The 20,798-nt window shown below is 40.9% G+C and overlaps 1 protein-coding gene across 3 annotated transcripts in view; it reads right to left on the bottom strand.

Moving 5' to 3' along the window:
• Positions 1-15,400: 15,400 nt before the first annotated feature.
• ss18 (SS18 subunit of BAF chromatin remodeling complex) overlaps positions 15,401-20,798 on the bottom strand; it is an 11,014-nt gene continuing 5,616 nt past the window's right edge. For 2 of the 3 annotated variants that reach the window (XM_023427210.2, XM_023427212.2), the window contains 3 exons: positions 20,175-20,297; positions 18,264-18,394; positions 15,401-16,979 (listed from right to left, as the gene is read on the bottom strand). In XM_023427210.2, coding sequence (XP_023282978.1) covers positions 16,953-16,979; positions 18,264-18,394; positions 20,175-20,297 — 281 coding nt within the window. In that variant the 3' untranslated portion in view covers positions 15,401-16,952. Of the gene's footprint in view, positions 16,980-17,748; positions 17,812-18,263; positions 18,395-20,174; positions 20,298-20,798 lie in introns of all 3 variants that reach the window. The other variant, XM_023427211.2, reaches the window with a different exon arrangement.

The raw sequence follows: 20,798 nt of genomic DNA, 5'->3' as shown, positions 1-20,798 counted from the left end.
CTCCTCATCCAACACCACTTCTCCATCCCTTCATGTCTCCCTGTCTTGCTTTCACTTTTTATCCTGGTGATCCTGTTAATATAGAATGAAAAAGTTTAAAAGTTGCCTTGGAAATAGAAATAAAACTGATATTTATCACTGTAAATAGCAACAACATAAAACTGTAGCTGTGTCCCACATCCATACTACAAATTATAAGCAGGGTTTGAGTATGTGACAAAATAAAATATGCTCTTAACATTCAGTATACACTCTATAAACCCCTTGATTTTTTGAGTGTGCTGTTGATGGACACCGTTCTCCCACAATGCAATGCATGAAGGAAATAGAGGAGCTACTCACAGCTGGAAAAAATGAGAAGTAGATGTGGATGGTGGTGAAACAGCTACAGGAAGACACTAGAAACCACATACACAAAAAATTATTATTATTGGAAAAAAAACACAACATCTTTTTGTTCAGTAATTAGATCAGAATATTGTGTCATTTCCTGTAAAATAGTTATCTATATTTTTGTTTATTTAGTTATGTTTATTTCTGGTATACTAACTTTAAAAACACTATATTATAAGATTAGTATAAATTACAGACTGTATACGTCAGTATGCAGTATGGACTTGAGCTACAGCTCCATGAGATTTCTTTTGTATAATGTAAGTTCATCCATGGCTGAGGAAAAAGTAAAATAATCCATCTGAAATGAATTTATTCATCCTTTTTGTTGTGAAAATATAATGTTAGTGTTAGGTTTATTGTAATTTCTTTATCATTATTAAAAGTTACAAAAAAGTTTTTGGAGAAATATTAGAATATTAAATACTGGCTCTGACGTGGCCACACCAGCATTACAAAAGGAACCAAAGGGACATTTGCTGGTAAACTGTATGTGCTGTTTAATGTGCTGCAGCGGAGCAGCTTAGCCATCTAGCCTGCAAACTGATGTTAGCAGTGCACTTTTCCCCGGTGAATGTTTGAGCAAGATGAGTGTCCGTGTTTGTAAGATGGATAAGGATGAGACTTTAGCAGGAAAGCTAGTGTGGGTGGTTGTTTAAACTCTGTAGAGCTCTTGTGGAGCAGGCTGCTGTCGGGCTGTTACAGTAGTTTCATTCATTGCCAGTAAAGAAAAAGGGGCACAATCATGAAACCAAAAAAAAAGAAAATACAAAACATAAATATCTCCTTTTTGGTTTCCGGTTTTCTTTTGATTTACAGAGCAGATATAATGTAAATGCTGTAGCAGAGAACAACATGCAGTTAAATTTCATTTGCACTTTAACTAAAAGTCCACTGGAGCTTTTTAACTGTACCTCTTGGTCTCTAGATCATAGATATATTCTTGCTTTATGAATATTTAGCTGGAATCATTTAGATTTACATCTTAAAAGCAGGTCTTCTAGTGTTTTAAAGCTGCGAGTGAATGTTGACAAATCAGAGCCGTATGTCTGCTGTTACAGGATGTCCTTGGTGAGACCAGAGACAATTTTCCACTACTGTGAGTAATAAAGTCTCATTATGTTCTAACATCACTCTTGGTACTGTTGATATTCAGCATCAGATACAGTGAGCAAAGCTTGAGGATATTTTAGACGACTGACTATTTTGTCAAACTGTTGATGCACTCCTTTTTTTTTTTTCTCTGTCCCAGATCATACAGATCCTCTTTTCAAAGCTTTGCCTGTGTGACATTATAAACTGCTGCTGTATACAAATGACTTATCTTACCAACCGCTAAAAAAAAACAAAAAAAAAAAACAACATTCAAAGCACCTCTGTCATGTGAACATGTTGTACATGTCACTTCATGAAATTCAGTCTGACATGAGGCGTCAACTCTTGCACTTCACATCATGCGGTATGTGCGGTGCTATGAAAATTTTCCATGTCAGGATGGCACTCGCGCTCTCTCTCTCTCTCTGTGGCAGGTGTAAATGGTGCAAGTTTCTGTCTTGTTCAACACCCATGCTATTTTGATGTGTTGGCAATCTCTTTGCCAGACCAATAGCTCCCTCACACCAACACTACTCTTTCATGCAGCCTGCTTTATTCTCATTCTTGGGGGAATCCTCCCGAGATACATAGTGTGCCTCTTAATTTCCCCAGGGATGCACGCAGGAAACATACACTAGTGATTTTCCAGGGATGAAACACAGGGAAAACATTAGAACAGGATATATCATGACATCTGCTGCTGCTGGGTCAGATAACCCGTTAAGTGGGTTCCATAACTTGTCACTAGTCCATGTTTTGCATTTCTCCTCTATGTTTGTCTCCCTTTTGAGTGTGCTCTTTTGTTTTCCAGGCTGAGGCTGGAATTATTCTGAACGGAGTAGCGTTGAGCAACATGCAGCCAGTCAGGGAGACAGCGTAGTAAGGGATAATCCCAGGAGACGACGTGGCCCGGTGGGTTTGGTTTGTACACCCGTCACACACTTCTGAGGGGTGACGTGCATCACTGCTCCACTGAGGGAGAGCCTCTGCCATGTTTACTGTCATGTTCCAAGGTATGCTACGTGGCTTCAAACACATCAAACACATCTACAGGAATACTGATATTGGGAATGCCATGGGGAGCCACACGAAAGGTACAGACATACTCCTGAAAACACACATGCCCACGACTCTGCCACGAGCGCTCACAAATCACACAAACTTATATCCAGATTTTTGGAATGCTGTTTTTATGAATTATCAAATTGTCTATTATATGATATTATATATTTACATTGACACATGGTTACAAAGTCCGGTCAAATTACTGTATCTGTGAAAGACAGCAGCGTATTGGATAGTGTCTCATTCATGCCTGTACTACTGCACCTAACTGGCCAATATGGTCTGTACCATTGTGTACATAGTAACAATGCCACGCTACAAACAACATAGCATCATTAAATATCACAAAATCCCAAATTCCTCACAGTGGTTTTCTATATGATGCGGTAGATTCCTGCATAATGCCAACACAATGTCAGCAACCTGTTGTCTTTCCTTCACAATCACATGGCTTTCGGAGGGTGCCGTCACATGGTTGTGCTTGATTTATGAAGAATGGGCAAGACTGATTTGACTAGCAAAGTGCTCCCCTCCCGTCCCGCTGTGTGTAGTGTTGACGAGGTTTGAGTTGTTTGCTGTGCCTCTAGGCGTGAGGATGAGGGGGAACAGCCTGGAGTTCCTGCCTGGCTCAGGGGGAGGTTGGACTGGATTAGACGGCTGACAGCTGGGCCACATCTCTGGAGGCGCAGGGCGGAGAGGCCCCCTGTCTGCCTGCCTCTGCACCAAGTGTCAATTTGAGCATGAAGGAAGGATGGAGTGAGCCAAAGAGTAAGTAAGTGAGCGAAGTGGGGCCACTGGTAGTCCTGTGTGGATTGACATCAGCAGTGCATGGGCTGTGCACACCGTTAGGCATCAGGAAACACACTGTTTATTTAGCGGGTTTTGACTTGGGGGCACAAACGTGTGCACACTTGGACAGACACACCGACACAAGACAAAGCACTCTTACAAGGTTGTAGCTCTTGACCTCTCTAGTTTGGGCGGTGGTGTTCACAGTCAGCACTGCATGGCATCAGGGAAGCATATTAAACAGGCTCAGCTATTCGACTTCAAAATGCAAAAACGCTGCTATTAATTGCATTTGTTTCATAATCAAAGCACAATCTTTTCGTCACAAAATCAAAGCTTTTCAATAATGCAGAAATAGCAGTGAAACTAGCTCGCCTCAGGTGGTATCCTGTACAATTATGTGCAATCAAGATTACAAACTACTTCAAAATCAAACACACTCGTATTTTACTTCTATTTTCAGTGATAGGATGTGTAATTAAATCTGACTTTTCTAAGTGGTTGCATTATTTGATAGGCTGACTTTCAACATTTTCTCCAACTTCCAAAGGAGATTCCTTGATAGATTATTTGATTGTAGCACACACAACAACTGGCATAATTTACTTCAGCAGCACAGTGTTAATATGAAGGCTGTTCCAGTGCCATATGAGAATTTTCTATAATAGGTTTTCTCTAATCCTGAGAGACTGCTTTGTGTATTTCCTGCACTGAGACTTGGCTATCACTGGGATGTGGGATGTGGGCCGGAGTCGAGTTTATTAACTGGTGATGTTCTAATGTGATTTATTTTTATAAATGAGAGTTGGGTGGGAATGCAAGTGGGGGTGGAGGCCACTATGCAAATGCGGACCCTCATTAAACACCACCACCACACAACATTATCCGCTGCTCCTCAGATTGTTTGTGTGCATTAACGAGGTGCAACCATGTCTGCTAACTAATGACAATGTAATGATCAGAGCATTCATGATAAAGTCATCAGAAGGCATGGCATTTACACATCCCGTGTATTAGCAGGACCTCTACCACCCATACACCCAGGTGAACCCCAGGCTCCTTTTCATGAATTCATCAATTTTGACAAGCTCAGAAGTCATTAAAGATTTTAATTTAGAGTTAATAACAGTGACCCACAATTACAACAAACAACTTATGATATCTTCACATCTTGGATGAAAACTTTTTGGTTTCAGTGAGCAAGATCCTCTGAAAGTAATATACAGTTATCTGACGTCTTGTGCTGATGAAGCCCTGGAAAACACGGTAACAAAAAACAAAACAAAAATATACATGAAGCGCAATTACAAATAGAAAGTCTGCTTTTCATATTTTCCACAGCTATTGTGATACAAAGCAAATGCTACTATACTCTGTAAAAACAGATCAAGTAGATTTGTGTTTATTCTTTAATTTGTTACACTAAAATATCAGTGTTATAACCAGCCTATATTTTGACTGCATTCTGTAGGCCTGAATAATGTATGATTGAATACTTTAAATATTTATCATTTTACATTTGTATTTTTTTTGTGATGTTAATATATCATTTGGAATATATGATGTATTTATTAATTTATACATTCCAATACTTATTTTTACTAGAATCGCTTGGGTTGCTTTGCTTCGTTTCAAGATTTTGCAGAAATGACCACGCTAGTGTGCACAGCAGTTTTATTTTTGGTCCTTCAAACTTTCCTATGAAGTTGGGATCCAGTTCTCTGGGGATTTTCATGAGCCCATTTCTGTGTAAAGATGTTTATCTTAGCGGCTTTTGCGAGAATGAGGAGATTAACCCCATAACTAGCAGACATCTTATAGTTGATCTGAGCATCATTAGTCCACATAAATAACCCATGGAAGTGCAAATGGGCTTTTTTTTATCATCTTAATTACATGACATCTGAGCTCTCTATCTAAAGATGAGTCTCTTTAGAGATGAGACGGGGCTCTGTGACTTCGAGGTACTTGTTTTTTTTTTTCCTGGTGCTAAAGAATGTACACAACACACACTCTCACACACACACACACACACACACACACACACACACACACACACACACACACCCACACACACCAGCCGTCTAAACTAAAAAGGATGCCATTGCCCATTAGAGAGATGGATTGACAGGAGTGCAGAATAAATCTTTGTGGCAGTGAGTCAGAAATATAAATAGAGCACCTAAGATAGATTTGTCTCTGGTGTTGATGAAGTTACCTTTGGGGGTAGAGCTCTACCTTTTTAGTAATGAGGACAACCACAAACAGTTTGGTCTACTAATGAGAAATGATAGTTTTGGAGGTGCCATAGAATAAAACTTTACTTACGCATGTTCTGCTGTGATTCTAAACAAAAGTACCAAAAATGGGAGTCATTTGTGAAAGAATCAGCCCCACCTGGTGGCTTTGATGTACACTATATGCTCCTGTACACCAGTAGGAAAAATTGCTCTGCATCAGTATCAGTAATCCACAGCACTTCTCTATTACTGCAGTATCTTCAATGACATTTTTTAAGCTGCTTTGGGTGGTTAGAATATGTTACATCAGCTCAGGAGCTGCTTCAGAAGACATTCATTTTAAGCTTTAAGTCTAAACATTTAAGCTCTAATAGCATCAATACAACAGATACAAGAAATCCACCTTTGGATTTGGATCAGCAGACACACTTACACACACGTCATCTTCTTAAGTATCTTTAATCAAAACCTCCTTTCCATAACAAAAACTACACCATTAACAGCTGAATTATTTTAATTGGATCAATAAATGATGGTAAAATCAGGTAGGCAGGGGAGGGAAGGAATGCTCTATTACCCATTTTATCATCAAAGTGAGTGCTGTGCTAATTATGCTAGCAGCACCCAGTCAGAGCAGCCCACCAGAGACTGATAAGAGGACTGCCCAGGGTTACAGTGATTGCACACACCAACTCCCTCTACGCCATCTCATTGGACAGGTTGCCTTGCTGATTCTCATGCAAAAGTAGGATGCATATTGATATAGAACAGCACTACCAAGGTGTAGTATGCAATGTGTTTTTTTTTTTCATTGCAACCTGAGTTTGAGAGCTTGCATCCCATTACAGCTCTATTGCTAATCAATGTGAGGCATTATAGGTTGTATAAATCACACTCTGACACCTGCTCTATGGGTTGTTAACAGAGAATTCACCAGGGAGGAATTGACAGAACAAACACGCAGACACACAGAACAGAAATGTCTGACGCTCACGCTGAAGCAGTGATACCAAATCGCTATTATGCTGATCAAGGAGCTGATCAATGGCAAGATTTGGAACAACTTAGAGAGGCCACACTCGACTATAGACATTTCTCATTTAGTAAAGCAAATATTGGTTTGGCTTTGCTACAAAGATACTCTCACTGTCTCACTGCTTTCTAATAATGCTATGTAATCTAGGCTCAAATGATTATCTGCAATTTGCGGTTACCAAACAACCGCAGACCACCGGAGGTCTTTCTCAAATATTAGGAGGCAAGAAGAGAGCAGTTCCTGTGAAAATTTTTAATTGAGGATGTAGTTATTCTGCCTGAAAAGGCATGCAGGAAAGTGCACACGCAGGCATTTGTAACCTGAGTGTGGTACAGAGGGGGACCATCTGAAGACTCGCAGGCCCTTTGATGTCTTCTGAATACGGGCATAATGCATGTGTAATTAATAAGCCATTTGCATATGATGAACTAGGGCACTTAGTCAATGTTCTCGGGATACAAATACCTGAGGAAAACAATAACAACTGAGAACATTAAAAAAAGGAGTCTATGCAAAAAAAGACAAATCTATGGCCCGCTTCGGATTAGAAATACATTAGCAGCTAATTATGTCCTAATTGCCAATATTTTAGCAGGTGTTTGTACTTAACCAGTGGTAATGCCCTCCTGGAACAAGCTCATCAGGATTATTCTCAGGTGACCCTCCGCAGTCCTGGGTGACTATGATGTGGCAAGATGGACTTATGGTCAAAAAACATTGGTAATAATGAAAAGGACAACAATAACAATAATAAAAAAACAGCGACATCAATAAAAATGATAATAATATTGATAAAAATGAATAATCTAAGAAGAGAAAAATAGTAATTTGGTGCCATCTATCACAGAATACAAATGTAACAGTGACAATTATAAACTGTTACTGGGGCTGGGATATTAGTGCTGAGAACACACAGTTCAAAGAGGAGTATTAATTTTTCGGCCAAATATTTTCAAAGCAATCACAGACTCTGGGAGGTGGAATTCTCTTACCTAATCAAACAGCAAATGTAACCCAGCGCTTGATTAAATATTGCACTTAGGAGTTTCAGATATCTTTTTTCATTGGCCTGCTGGCATTTGGCAGCAAGGGAGTGTCAAACTCCCATAAGTCTCAGGAGTTGGTCCACTCCAGAAAAGTGCTGAGCAGGCAGATCAAACTGTAGAAATGTCATGGAGCAAAAGGAAATGAACCAGAGGCATAGATCATTACAGAGTTCTTCTTTACATTTGACATTATAGTTGATGGTGAGGTCCAGATGAGTAATACTGTGGAGAGTGAACTTGGGTCATGCCTGTTGAGTCATCACAGAATTATGATGCGTTTAGTGTTTCATGATAAGTTATAGGCCATCAGTAAAAGACAGAATTGGGACTTGGGCTGTAATAGATCTTTCCACTGAAGAAATCTGAACATGTCACAGTAGCACAAGCACAGGTTTAAATGATCAAACTAATGATGGCTGAATTACACAACTGTTTCAGTGTCAGTGTCAGGGTTCTGGTATCATGCATGCTGCCTCACTGTCGTACTGTCACGGCCTAACGCGAACGTTGTAATAATAAGATTTTCATGAAATCAAAGCCAATTTTTGACATTTTTATGGTAGGCATTTTCAGTGATAATCATTCTGTGTATTTACATTCTGTAATTACCTCTCATTATAGTAGTTTTCATTTTTAGTGGAGGATTCCACCGTTCCTGTGCTGGATTCAAATTACCACACAGGGGATTCACAGGAAACTATGTCACATGTAATCCGGTGTCATACTGTTTGTAATTTTATCTCATTAATATCAGCCTTGATGTTGCTGTTCAGTCTTCCACAGCTGTACCAGCTCTGTTAAATTACTGCTAATCCAATTAGAATATTTCCTCCTTGTTCCCGCTTCACGTTAAAAGCATTCAACTAGTGAAACATGGTTTGCCTTTTATTGTGAAGCAGCCACAGGAAATGCAATTTATTTGTCTCTGATGTTGGCACTGACAATAGTTCATCAAGAGTGAGTTTACAAAACAAGACATGGTTATTTTTGTCATTTCTCGACAGTTGTACACCTCAGACCCCATTGCTTTTGTGTGGAAATCTACTTGTACCACTGTGGTTGCTCATAGCAGGATGGGAAAAGCCCAATTTTTGACTGAATTCTTTATCAAAACAAAGTGAATTTGTGTGGTTGGTCTTTAAGCTGTTGTATGTCTTACAAACCAGCTGCTCAATGAGTGTTTGCTGTACATTAAAATCAATTTGCTGTTCCCACCAGTAACCAGAGGTGTCTCCATATCAACCAGGACTGAAATCACTAACATTATTAGTGCTTTTCATTCCATGACACGTCAAAAATGACTGTTGTGAAAAAGGACTGTGTTGTGTTTATGTTTGACTGCAAAGATTTCCCCTGTATATCAACAGCTACATCTCTACATCAGCTGGTTGTTCACAGAAATGCAGATTTGCACTATAAGGTCTTCTGCGAGTTGTAATTCCACATATCCTTGTGTGTTATTGAAACTCCTCCAAACAATCAAATAGTTACTTTGATATTTGCCACTTGCTTTCTCGAGTCTGAAAATACCATTTTCCCAGTTCCTGACTCAATACCCAGTGTTACATCAAATATATCTGTTCAACTTTTTCCTCAATCTTTTTTTTTTTTTTTGTTCTACTCCCCACACTTACCATTGTATTGTTCGACCTTGAGTGAGATGCTGTCAGGCGCTTTTTAGAACATAAGCGTTGCAGTTTCCCATAATCCACTGGGAGTGTTGAGGTGAGAGCTGTGGCCCAGTAGCACTCTGAGTGGCTGGCAGCGGATCAAAAGCAAACGAGGTTCCTGAGCTCATTCCAATTATAACAGCACACACTATCAACTACAAATACAAACAGCACGTAAGTGATAGCGCTGGTGGCCTGGAGGACCGCTGCCAGAGAGCAGGCAGCATGCTAATCAGGATACCTCTTGCCATGGGCTATTTAGGGAATAGCCTCTCATCCCACCAATTCCCCATGCCTTAGCCCGGGAAAGGAAAGAGAAAAAGGGGAGTGAATTCCCCGAGTGCACAATCCAAGGACAAAATATTAGAAAATGGATCTTTATCTTTGCTCTCGGCCAATATCCATATTAATTACAAAAAAAGAAAAAAAAAAAAACAATGCATATGTACTGAATAAAATATAAAGAGATTTGTCAAACATATACAGCTACAAATTATGACCACCTTCTATAATTGCCTTTTCTTGTGATGTTAATTCAGTCGTAAAGTAAAATAATGTTGAACAAAACATTACCAAGAAGAATTCAATTTTTTTCATATTTCATGCAACCACACAGGCTTTTGTTGACTTCACTAAGTTGGCATCGTACAGTCTACCCTATGGTTTAACCTTTGCAAAAGCCGAATGTGAAACAACAAGATCCTCAGTCATTTGCACATCGCTTCACACTGTTTATTGCAATTAGTCTGATTATCCATAACAACGTCTTCCCGAGCAGCCCACTGTAGTCGGCCAATCCAGGAAAGTGATTTATATCCGGTCGACTGTCATGGGGAAAGGAAGTGAGGTGTATGTAGTGGTTCTGTGGTAACGTGCATGCTCCCCCACTCGCACGGACAACCCCTCAGAGCTTGGCAACTCTCCAGAGCCATGCAGGGGCGGCGGAGTACAGCGGGAGCCTGAGTGAGAAGCACACATTGTGCTCCGCGGGACCCCACCAGCCCCGGCCCGAAGGCACAACTCTCAAGGACATGGAGAACTGGGGCAGAGAACTTCCAAGCTTCCCACTGTTAGGGCAGGCTGAGAAAAAAAGGGAAAGTTTCCAAAGCGTCTGTCTGTTTGAGCATAGCTGGTGGATGTGTTGTTAAAAGAGACACATGGATTCTCTTGATCAGTAAACACTAATCATGTAAATCTTTCCTAAAGACCCCCTCCAATTAAAACCAAGTTTTCTTAACATGTTCATATGATCATTTTTATACAATACGAAATAAGCAGTCAACGCCATAGGCTACCTGCTCATTTCCACCTTGGAACTGCCATAGACCAGTGACAGTCTCATAATACAGTCTATGATTCAAACAGCCAGGGTTTCATATGTCATATAACTAAGGGACCCAATCCCGTCGACTTTAGGGGACGAGGGGCGGGCAAAATAAACCCGAAACCTTGTCAGTACAGAGAGCAAGAGTTTGCATTACCACAACCATTAACACTGTGTTAGCCACTGCCAGTTGCAAGCTAACAAACAGCATAAACAAATAAAAGATGCTAACTGTTCTGATATGTCTCCTAGTTGCCAATTTTGGTGCAGGACAGCCTCTAATCTGAGTCTTGGTCTGAATGAGGTTTAAACATGTACCCGTACTCTCCGATGTTTCCCCTAACAGTTACCATCTTGATTCGCGCTGCTCCTTCAGCAATCACCAAAACCTTATCAGTACAGAGAGCAGAAGTTAGCATAAGCACAGCCACTAACACTGTATCAGCCACTGCAAGCTAACAAGCTAACAAGCTAACAATCAACATGACCAATTAACAACACTTACCGTTCTGATACGTCTTCTAGTCGATTTTGGTGCACAATAACCTCCTGAAAAACTCCTGAGTCTGGGTCTGACTGAGGCTCAAACATGTGGCTGTCTCTCTCCACATTTCCTCCTTGAATCAAATTTATACGCAACTTTGTTTCACCTGTCGACGTAGCGCAAGCAGCGGTGGTGGGCGGGGCATAAGGCCTGATCCATTTTTCAATCAGGAAGTAAGCGTAGGTGTGCCTGTGTGCCTGTGCTTACAGCCCCATTAGTTTTTATGTGGGAAAACCATGATAAACAAAATATTAATCATAGCGGATTTTTTTTTTTACATAGTTTTAAACATGTCTGCACAGAATAGCTCTCCTGTAGGACATTTAAATGTTATCTAGAGGTGAAACAGAATTCACACTTAAATGACGTTTAGTGTTACGGAAGAGAGAAAAGGTGAAGGGATCAGATTGGGGTCACCTATCATACAGGTGGGTTGCATTCAGAGACACATGGTTAAAATGAAGGATAAACAGCCAGTAGACCTTTACCTTTCATACTATGTTTGTGCATGTAGATGCACATAACTGTTTTTGTGTCTCTCTCTCTGTGTATCCAGACTCTGCTCTCCTTGTCAAATATAATTACTGAAATGTATGACACCCCAGCAAGTGGCACATTTGAATCAGTGGCTCATATAGCCTCATGGAGTCCATAGAGTGATGGTTAGTTCTAGATTTTTAGACAAATAAAAATGTAATCAAAATATAAGAAATTGCAACTTACTGTTAAATGCTAAATCCAAGAGTTGTGGTATATAATATTTCAAATAAGGGGATAAATCAGTGAATATTTACTGTTTGCTTTGCGCTTTAGAATGTTCTGAAAATGAAATGTGGATAGTTCTTCTGAATGTCTGTGTAATATGATAGAAAATTCTGGAAATTGCACAAAAGAGGCAAAGAGGCAGCGTCTTTGACATTGCTGGAACAAGCAGCCCTTTCCCTCATTGTCCTTCCAGTCAGGAGCTCAGGTTTACTGTGGGTCAGCCCCCTCTCTTTCTCTACATCAGGGGGAAGGAACCACACTGATCTGAGATGGAGTACCCCCAACCAAACCTTACCACATCGACCGATGCCACCATCCTGGGCCTCTAATGGAAGTCCTGGGCATCCAGATGCCTCCCCCGCTCTGACATGGGCGTCAAGTAGCGCTCTACTCATCATTGGAAGCAGCAGGCCTCGCATCCCTCCTTTTCTCTCCCTGGGACTGGCTTTTTGAGAACATTGCAGGCAGATGTGTCCAGATGAGCACGTTCTAATTTGTGGGCCCAGGTTAATGCTCTGCCAGAGGCCCTGGAGGATCAATAGCTTTATTTCCCTAAAACACCGCCGTGGTGAGAACCAGCTCACGGGGTGCTTTTAATACCGCCACAGTTCCAGTGACGACTGGGCTGTATTGATTGTGCCCGTGTGGAACTACGTGCGCCTTCTGGGGAAGGATCTATTTGTGTCACCCTGGGCTGGGATGGGGGCTCCACTGGAGGAGTAGAGAGCTCAGCCAATGGAGGATGCCAAAAACATCAAAACAGCCATGTTTACAGATTACCCAAAGGGAAAGCAAATTACAGCAATTATGCAGGCTGTGGGAATACTGATATCAGCATACCTGCTATTTCACCCAGAGACTACTTTTATGAGGCTAGAACACATACAAAACAGCACACTCAATTTGATTTGATGGCTAAACCCTCAACAAACGATGGGATTTAAACAAAGCACTGCACGTCAGGTGCATGCAAAACAATGTCTTTCTAGGGGATCACCCTGTTTGTGTATGTCAGGTCCAAAAAATATCTTTCAGTTGTTTTGAAACTAGATATAATAGCTTTCACAAATATCTGGGAGGCAAGTATATATCTGGGAGGCATAACGATGAACATGTAATATTGAGCATCATCTCTACCATAGTTTTTTTCCAAACAATGGCAATTAATCACTCTTTGTAAACACAGCAAATTGCTTTACAGAAAACTCATTTACCTTTGAAGCATTTATCTCATATATCAGTGTGGAGACAACATACAGAGGAGTCTTATCCAAATCACAGGCCTTTGTTTGCAGCTGTCGTGACATATTCATGACTGGGGCCATAATAGTCAGATTCCTGTTATATCCCCCCCAGGGAGAGCAGAGAGAATGGTGTCACATCCAATTACTGCAGCACACTGTAGAGGTAAATCAAAACTCGTGCCATGAACTCTGGAATCTAAGGTGCATGCATACACACACACACACACACACACACACACACACACACACACAGATACTGCATAAGTAAAGCGAGACAACAGTTATATCAACATTGATAGAATATTGGAAAACACATTCTCCTGGTAACTTGGAGGTCATGTATGGATTACACAGGAAAATGGGATTGGCTGGAGGCTGCTGGCTGGCGTCTTCTCAAAACATAAATTGACATACATAAGATCTAGGAGCAAGTGAGGCAGACAGCACTTACTCAAGGTTTTACAATTATGGATTTGTTCGCCAGCGTGCAGAAATTGAAACAGCAGATGAGGACGATGATATGCCCTTTACTTGAGGAGGAACAACCAGGTCACCGACCAAGTTCACCGACACCTTCTCATCGGCACCAATAAGATGCTTTTCTGCGGGGTGAAACGAATGCCTTTGTCTTTTCCTCCACAGTAGTCTTTGGAAGGCCTGGTGGTTTGGTGGTTGGAGGGTATCTCAGCAGTGCATAGCCCCGTTTCACCCTGGAGCGGTGCAAAGCTCCTGCCCAATAAAACAGGCTGCATCCCCAGGGCCCCTCCCTCAAGCCTCCAGTCAGCGCTTGTTTTTGCACCATTTATTTAGTGTGACACATCTCCAATTAAACTGTGGAGGCTGCTGCATTCCCCCCATAACTACCTCTTATACCTCCCCATAGACTTTCTGTCACACTGAGAGTGTGGGTATGAGAGAGTGAAAGGGAGAGTTAGTGAGAAAGAGAGATAGAGAAAGAAAGAGAGAGAGATCACATCTTGCCTGCCAGCTATGATCACAATGTCATTTTCCCCTCAGTGCTTAGGAGCCTCCTCTGAAAGGTGCCCTGAATTATAATTATCAAAATATTGAACAAGATAATCATCCTGCCACTTTTTCACACTATTTGCCTTACCATCATAGTACATGCATGGAGTAATGCTCTCCTCTAGGCTTTCTTGATAACTCATTTAGAACTACACAGCCAAAGATATCTTTTTTTGTGAGACTACACTTTTGTAATATTGAATTACATAAGTTAATCATTAATAAACTACCACATATTTATTTATACTCCACCAGAGCTCCTTGATGTGCCCATCAATTTAAATTCATGAGCGTTTAAAAGGAGATCTTCCATAGGAGGTAAGAGTCTCCTTGCCACCTCTTCATCCTCCCCCAACGGCCCCAGACACAGTCACAGGAGGAGTGACTTTGTCCGACCCCGATACCGTCTGCGAGAGCACAGCTGAGGGCAGCAGCTGCCAGGGAGGACTGGTGGGGGAGCGCCCAAAACGCCAGCTCTGCCAAGCAGAGGGGCCAGGGGGAGCCCCAGTGGCAGCTGGGAAGGGTGGGGCAGCCAGCTGTGGAGCAGCAGGATGGTGGGGTGACTAGGAGATGCCACTAAACTCGAGCAGTGTACACAAATGCACACACGAGCATGCACAAATTTTATACATAGGCACACTCAAAAAGTTCACAACTCCTTCTTTTCTTAAAGCGCTTCTGCTGCACTCACCCGCACTTACACACACAAAAACACTCCTCACTGGCACCAAGGCAACCCAAACAGTCTGTGGCCCTCTTAACACCAGCACCGCTCTCCCATCACGTGCTTCGGCCACACATCTGGCGTACCATCTGTATCACTCCCCCCAATGTGACAGGTAGTCCCTCTCCCTCTCTGGAGGGAGCAGAAGGGGAAAGAGGGACACGGAAGGTAATTTTGGGTGTAAATGTGCTCTGGACCTCTCTGGATGCATCTGGACAAAGCAGGCATGCTGCTGAGCTGGGCAGGGTCATTATCAGTTGGAAACTGACTACCAGATAGCAAATGAAGACAAAACAATTATATCATACTGTCACATTATGACGGCACCAATAGTGCACATCTTGTTTATGTAGTCGTCTGGATGAATGGTCTTGTACTTTTATATTAACAGCATCTCAATATAAGGTCAAATGCTACAAATAACACAAGTCAAAATATATTAAAGCTTCTTCCAATTTATTATAATGTACAGTTATACATTGCCATGACACAAATGTGACCACCACTTGGATGGGGTGCAGAATGCAAAATATTAAAACAGCCATATATAAACAATACCAGAGGACATGGATTTCCTCTTCTTTATGTTGCTGTACATATGGGATCAATAAAGTATGCACCATAAAACAGATATCAAGCCAGTGATATAAAACTGCACAACCAGTCTTTACTGTGAAATTAAGGAATCCATTTCAGAACATTATTTTCACATCTTATGTTACATATTTGACAGTAACAATCTTTATTATTCACACACAACACTATTTGAATGACATCAACTTAGACATTTATTCAAAGGGGAGAAGGGTTTCCAGCATTGTCAAGACTAACAAAACAAACTACTTGTCAGAAATATTTATTATACCGAGTTTCATCTTTCCCATTCACCACTTTGCAGTCAATGGACAAGATTGAGGTGCTTGTATAGAAAAAAAAGGCTCCAGAGAGCATTATCTTACAGTTCGCAGTGGCTTCTGCTACATATCACCTCTTTGAGCACATGTTAAATGAAGAACGACGGCCATTATTCTGTCAGGTAATCTGTTCATGAACCAAATTTGATATATATTTTTCACTGACTTAAAAACACAGCTCAACACAGACTATAGCAACTGTTACATGATTTCAGACATTAAACATCTTCTAATTCCAGGTCTGCTGTTGGCATTTATCCTTGAAAGATTTTCTCTGCATGTCAATTAAGTTTTCATTTTTCCACAAAGAATTTGAGCAGTGTCCGTGTCACTGAAGTAGCAGATCCAAATCAATAGTTACACAATTCAACACAACCAAAGAAATCAAAAAACGAAACAAAATGTGCTGGATGGGATCATCATTTAAGATCATAAAAAAAACATTGACACATACACTTTATGAAATAAACAACACAGCTTTAGTACTAGTTTCCAATGTCTTATACAAAGTTAGCTTGGTCTAAAAAGCATAAAATATATTTTTACATCATCACATACATCAAGACATGTACCATGGCCTAGCGGGAAGTTTGTCTGGTGCATCATTTCATCTCTAAGCCCCCACACATTTCCCTACTGCTGGCATTATTGCTTCTTATGAACAGGGAGCTGAATGATAGAGAAACAATGCACCACAGTAGATTGAAACTGTACATTTAAATCATCTCTGATATCCAAAATTTTGTTAGCTCGTTTCACAATCTGCAATGCTGAAGGATAAGGCAGTTCCATTTTTAAGGCATTGCTGCTTTGAGACATACTGGACCAGAGGGTGAGTCGTGGACTTTGACATTATCGAGTCAATGTACATGATAAACAGAATACATTTTACAGGCAAGGATAAGAGCCGAAAGAGACGGGGAAACGTATCTTGTATTTTTGAGTGTTGTATGTTCGTGTCTGAGAGAGAAATCTCAGTGAGCTGCAACCATCATTAAAGTCTGCTGAGCGGATGACCAGAGGTCAAAACTCAGACAGAGATCAGAGCAGAGCTGTGTGGGTTGCTGTGACCATCTCTCATTGCTGGTAATTTCCATACTGGCCCTGTGGAGAGAAATGTGACAGACACATGTTACTCACCTTCTCAAAAGCACAACGTAAAAGCTTATATTCACAGATCTCAATAGGGTGCAAACAAACATCTGTGGTTTCAACCATATCATACTGCAAACCATGATTTATGGCTGCATTTGCTGGTATTGACCAGCAGGTGGCAGCATGGCCTCACAACTTGTGAGCTCTAAATTCTAACTTGATACCTCAGGTTTCAGCAGCAGCATGGCTGAGGACAATGTTCCATATCAAATAGTGGACACTAGTTTCAAGTGAGACAAATTCAGTGTAAGAACAGTAGTAATTGATGCATATCTAAACAGGGGTCGAAGTATGTGTTTGGCATTAATGGAAAATACAATGGAAACAAATTTGGAATTATTTGACAGTCTGATATACATCACATCTTTAATTCAAATATATTTCAGAGTTTTATCATAAGCAAAAAAGTCATCAAAACCAGTGTAGTAAATTGCAGAGATTAAGGAAAACAGCTCAAGCAGGTAAGCTTTTGGCTGTCCCACTGCAGATTAAGCATGCTGTGTTTCTGGACCTCATGACTTACAATTCGACCCCTGGTTAATAACAAATCAAAAAGAGAAAAAAAAAAGAAAGAAAGCAAAGAAAAAAACTTAAAGAAAAGGAGAAAGATGGAAGAAGGATAGAGACAAAAGAGACAGAAGAAACATAACAAATGCAAATTAAGGCTAGGTGGTCAAACGTCTAGATTGGACGTTGAGGTCTTCACAGCAACCATTACCTTTGCTTCTTACAGAGCTAGTCAGGGGTTCAAATCCCTGGGTCTTTATTTCCTCATGTGCCCCTGAATATTCAAAGATAAAGATATCAAAGTGTAGCTGTGGTCCCCACATAAGACCACAGGAAATACAGGGCAACAAATAGATCTCCCTTTAAACACTAGAGCAGTCTGCATCAAGTTTAAGGAAGAATCCTCTTAAAGCCCACATATTTCACTGGAATGGCATACCACATTAGCCAGGATATGTTACTAAGACTCAGGTTAACAAGCGAAAGACATTTGTAACACATACACTCTTTTTGGGAAGAACAGAATTAACCCGCAATATGATGACAGCATGCACAACATGTTACCTCTTAAACTTATGTTTCTAACTTCACTCACATTCATCTCTGGTCTCACTGAAAACTACACAAAATATAAAACTACATCTTGCAATAAACATAATAAGGGACAAACTAAGACCGCTGTATAGACAAGTCTCTGTGACTGTCCAGTGTTGTGGGTATACTCACCTGGTCATAACCGTAAGGGCGTTGCTGCTGGCCCTGTGGGGGTCCAGGTTGAGGAGGGCGATAGCCCCCATACTGCTGTCCCTGCCCCTGAGGATAGTTGGGATACTGTCCTGGGGCACTTTGGGAGGGACCTATGACAAACATTGAGAACTAAATGTAACATTATCTATGCTTGACAGCCTTGAGTAAACCCAACAACATTTGAAAATGCTGTTGAGCACAGTCAACAAAAAGTAAGCTGTTTCTAATATATCGTTATCATCAGCATGTTTTGTCTCTGGAACCAAGTGGGTATTGCTCACACTGGGCATTTCTTTTGAATCCAGGATTTAATCCGGTTTGTCTAATAGTTTGATAATGTGGACCCAAAAATATACTTACCTTACACCTTAACCCACCCAAATGATCAGTTCCGGTTTAAATATGGACGGGTTTGCATGTAGTTATGACACAATCTGTACTGTAGCAGGGCGATTATTCATGAATGCATGTTATATTGTGAATTTTTTTTTTTTGCAGGTCTTGTCACCTGCTTGGAAAGAGGTGGGACAACTGAACTTTAGAGTCAAACAAAGGAATCAAGTGTAAAAATGGCCCAAGTTTTGCTCATTAACTGTCTCTGTTTTCTACTTGTTACTCTGAGAACTCCTGGGAATCCCTGTTAGTTTACTATCACTAATGGGCTGCAATAAAAAAAGCTGATGGATGACAAAGAGAGGATGTGGATATGTCAGACCCATTTGTTTAGGCTGCCTCCACAATGCCTGACTCAGTAATGAATGAGAATGAGTGAGTCAGGTTGGAGCCAGGCGATGGTTCCCTAATGCAAGGAGACATCAAGGAGAGTCTGTTGGTCTTCATTAGAGGAGCAGGCTTCATTAAAAAAATGGAGAAAAAAAATAATTCACTTCATCAGCCCCCATACACTGTAACTATCTATGCAGGCGCTGTGAAGGACCGAGCAAAGCTTGACAGGGGCTAGAGTCAAATGAGGCCCACGCAGCATCGTTAGTCGCTCATAATGCCTTATACTGTTGAGCATAACCTTGTGGGGGTCTGCGAGAGAAACCATGTGTGTGTGCCAGATGGATCTCACCTCACAGCCTCTGCCTCTCTGCTAGCTCATTACTAACATGAGCTCTGGCTCAGACACAGGGTGAGTGATGGAAAGTTCCAGTGAAACATGGGATGAGGAAAGAAAGCCTAAAGAGCTGTAAGAACACCAATACTTAAAATGCAAGTCAAACATTTTCTTGACGTTCTAGACTTTATTAATTGTGGTTAAATGGTTAAATCTCTAAGCCTTGACCTTAGAGTAAATACCCAAAGTTAGAAGTCGGGAATAGCAATGAGTGAATTAAGAAACATTGGCCTCTGAGAATTTTTCAGTCAGTGTTTACTACAATTAGTAGCTTGCCTTCTGTCATGAGTGTGGTGACGGCTAACTGTCTCAAAATGTTTCAACAAAACCATTAAAAAAAGTTACAATCATTTATTAACAGATTGCTTAGCTATTTATCCAAAGTGCTAAAATGCAAGGAGTTCCAAAACATTCGGCCGGCAGTTGACACACTTTGCCCAGTGTTTGCACCCATCAGCCAAAGCTCCCCTCGCATTCCCTCAGAACAGTGTGTCATATCAAACTGAGGCACCAGGAGAAATGCTAATGTGGTGCCAAACACCATTACTGATTAAATTTCTCTTCCACCAAGCTCTGAACCATTCATTGAGGCGGTCCTTTAAATCTTTGCTCTTGCTGTCTTCTTGACATGCATTTGGTACAGTTATATTTCCAAGGGGCAGTTACCACCAACTCACTGAGGAGGAATTATTATTCAGCAGTAAAGAAGATAGCCCAAGAGAGCCGATACTGCCTCCTACAGGAAAAATATGTGCCCGTAGGTAACTCACCGTAGCCCTGCTGCTGTGGTGGGTAGCCCTGTTGACCCGGGTACTGCTGTTGAGGAGGGTAGCCCTGCTGCTGGGGAGGGCCTTGCTGGTATGCTTCCTGCTGCTGGCCATACTGGGCATTACCTTCAGGGGTGAACAACAGGCAATGTGAGCAACATGTTGACAACAGCAAAGCAGGCAGGTAGTCACTGAATAAAGATTGTTTCTATGCCATTACTTAAGAGATGAATTTTCCATCAATTTTGGATGGCTCTCTTAAGATGCACCTCTAATTGTACATTGGCTGGCATACACAGCCATCAAAAAAAAAAAAGAAGAAGAAAAAAAAGATTAAATACAAAAATATAATAGTATTTAGTATCCAATACTATCTAACAGTAAGTGATTGACATTAACGACATTCAAGTAAATGTGAAGAAAGGAAACTTGATTTTCATATGTCAGTAAGCTTTGACTGCTTTAAGTCCCAGTCAGTGTCTAGCAACACTTGAAGTATCAGGTAATGTATAAAGTCTAAGTTGGTAAAATATTGAGCATTTAGATATTTAGTTTTTAGCTACTTCTCTATAGTGTACAGTGTTTCCTCTAGGATTTTTTTCAGCAGTGGGGGCATGCTATCCGGGG

This window comes from Seriola lalandi, unplaced genomic scaffold, assembly GCF_002814215.2.
Source record: "Seriola lalandi dorsalis isolate HSWRI2012SDOR001 ecotype SW California unplaced genomic scaffold, Sedor1 jcf7180002054855, whole genome shotgun sequence".
Lineage (NCBI taxonomy): Eukaryota > Metazoa > Chordata > Actinopteri > Carangiformes > Carangidae > Seriola > Seriola lalandi.
This window is presented reverse-complemented; position numbering and strand designations above follow the sequence as displayed.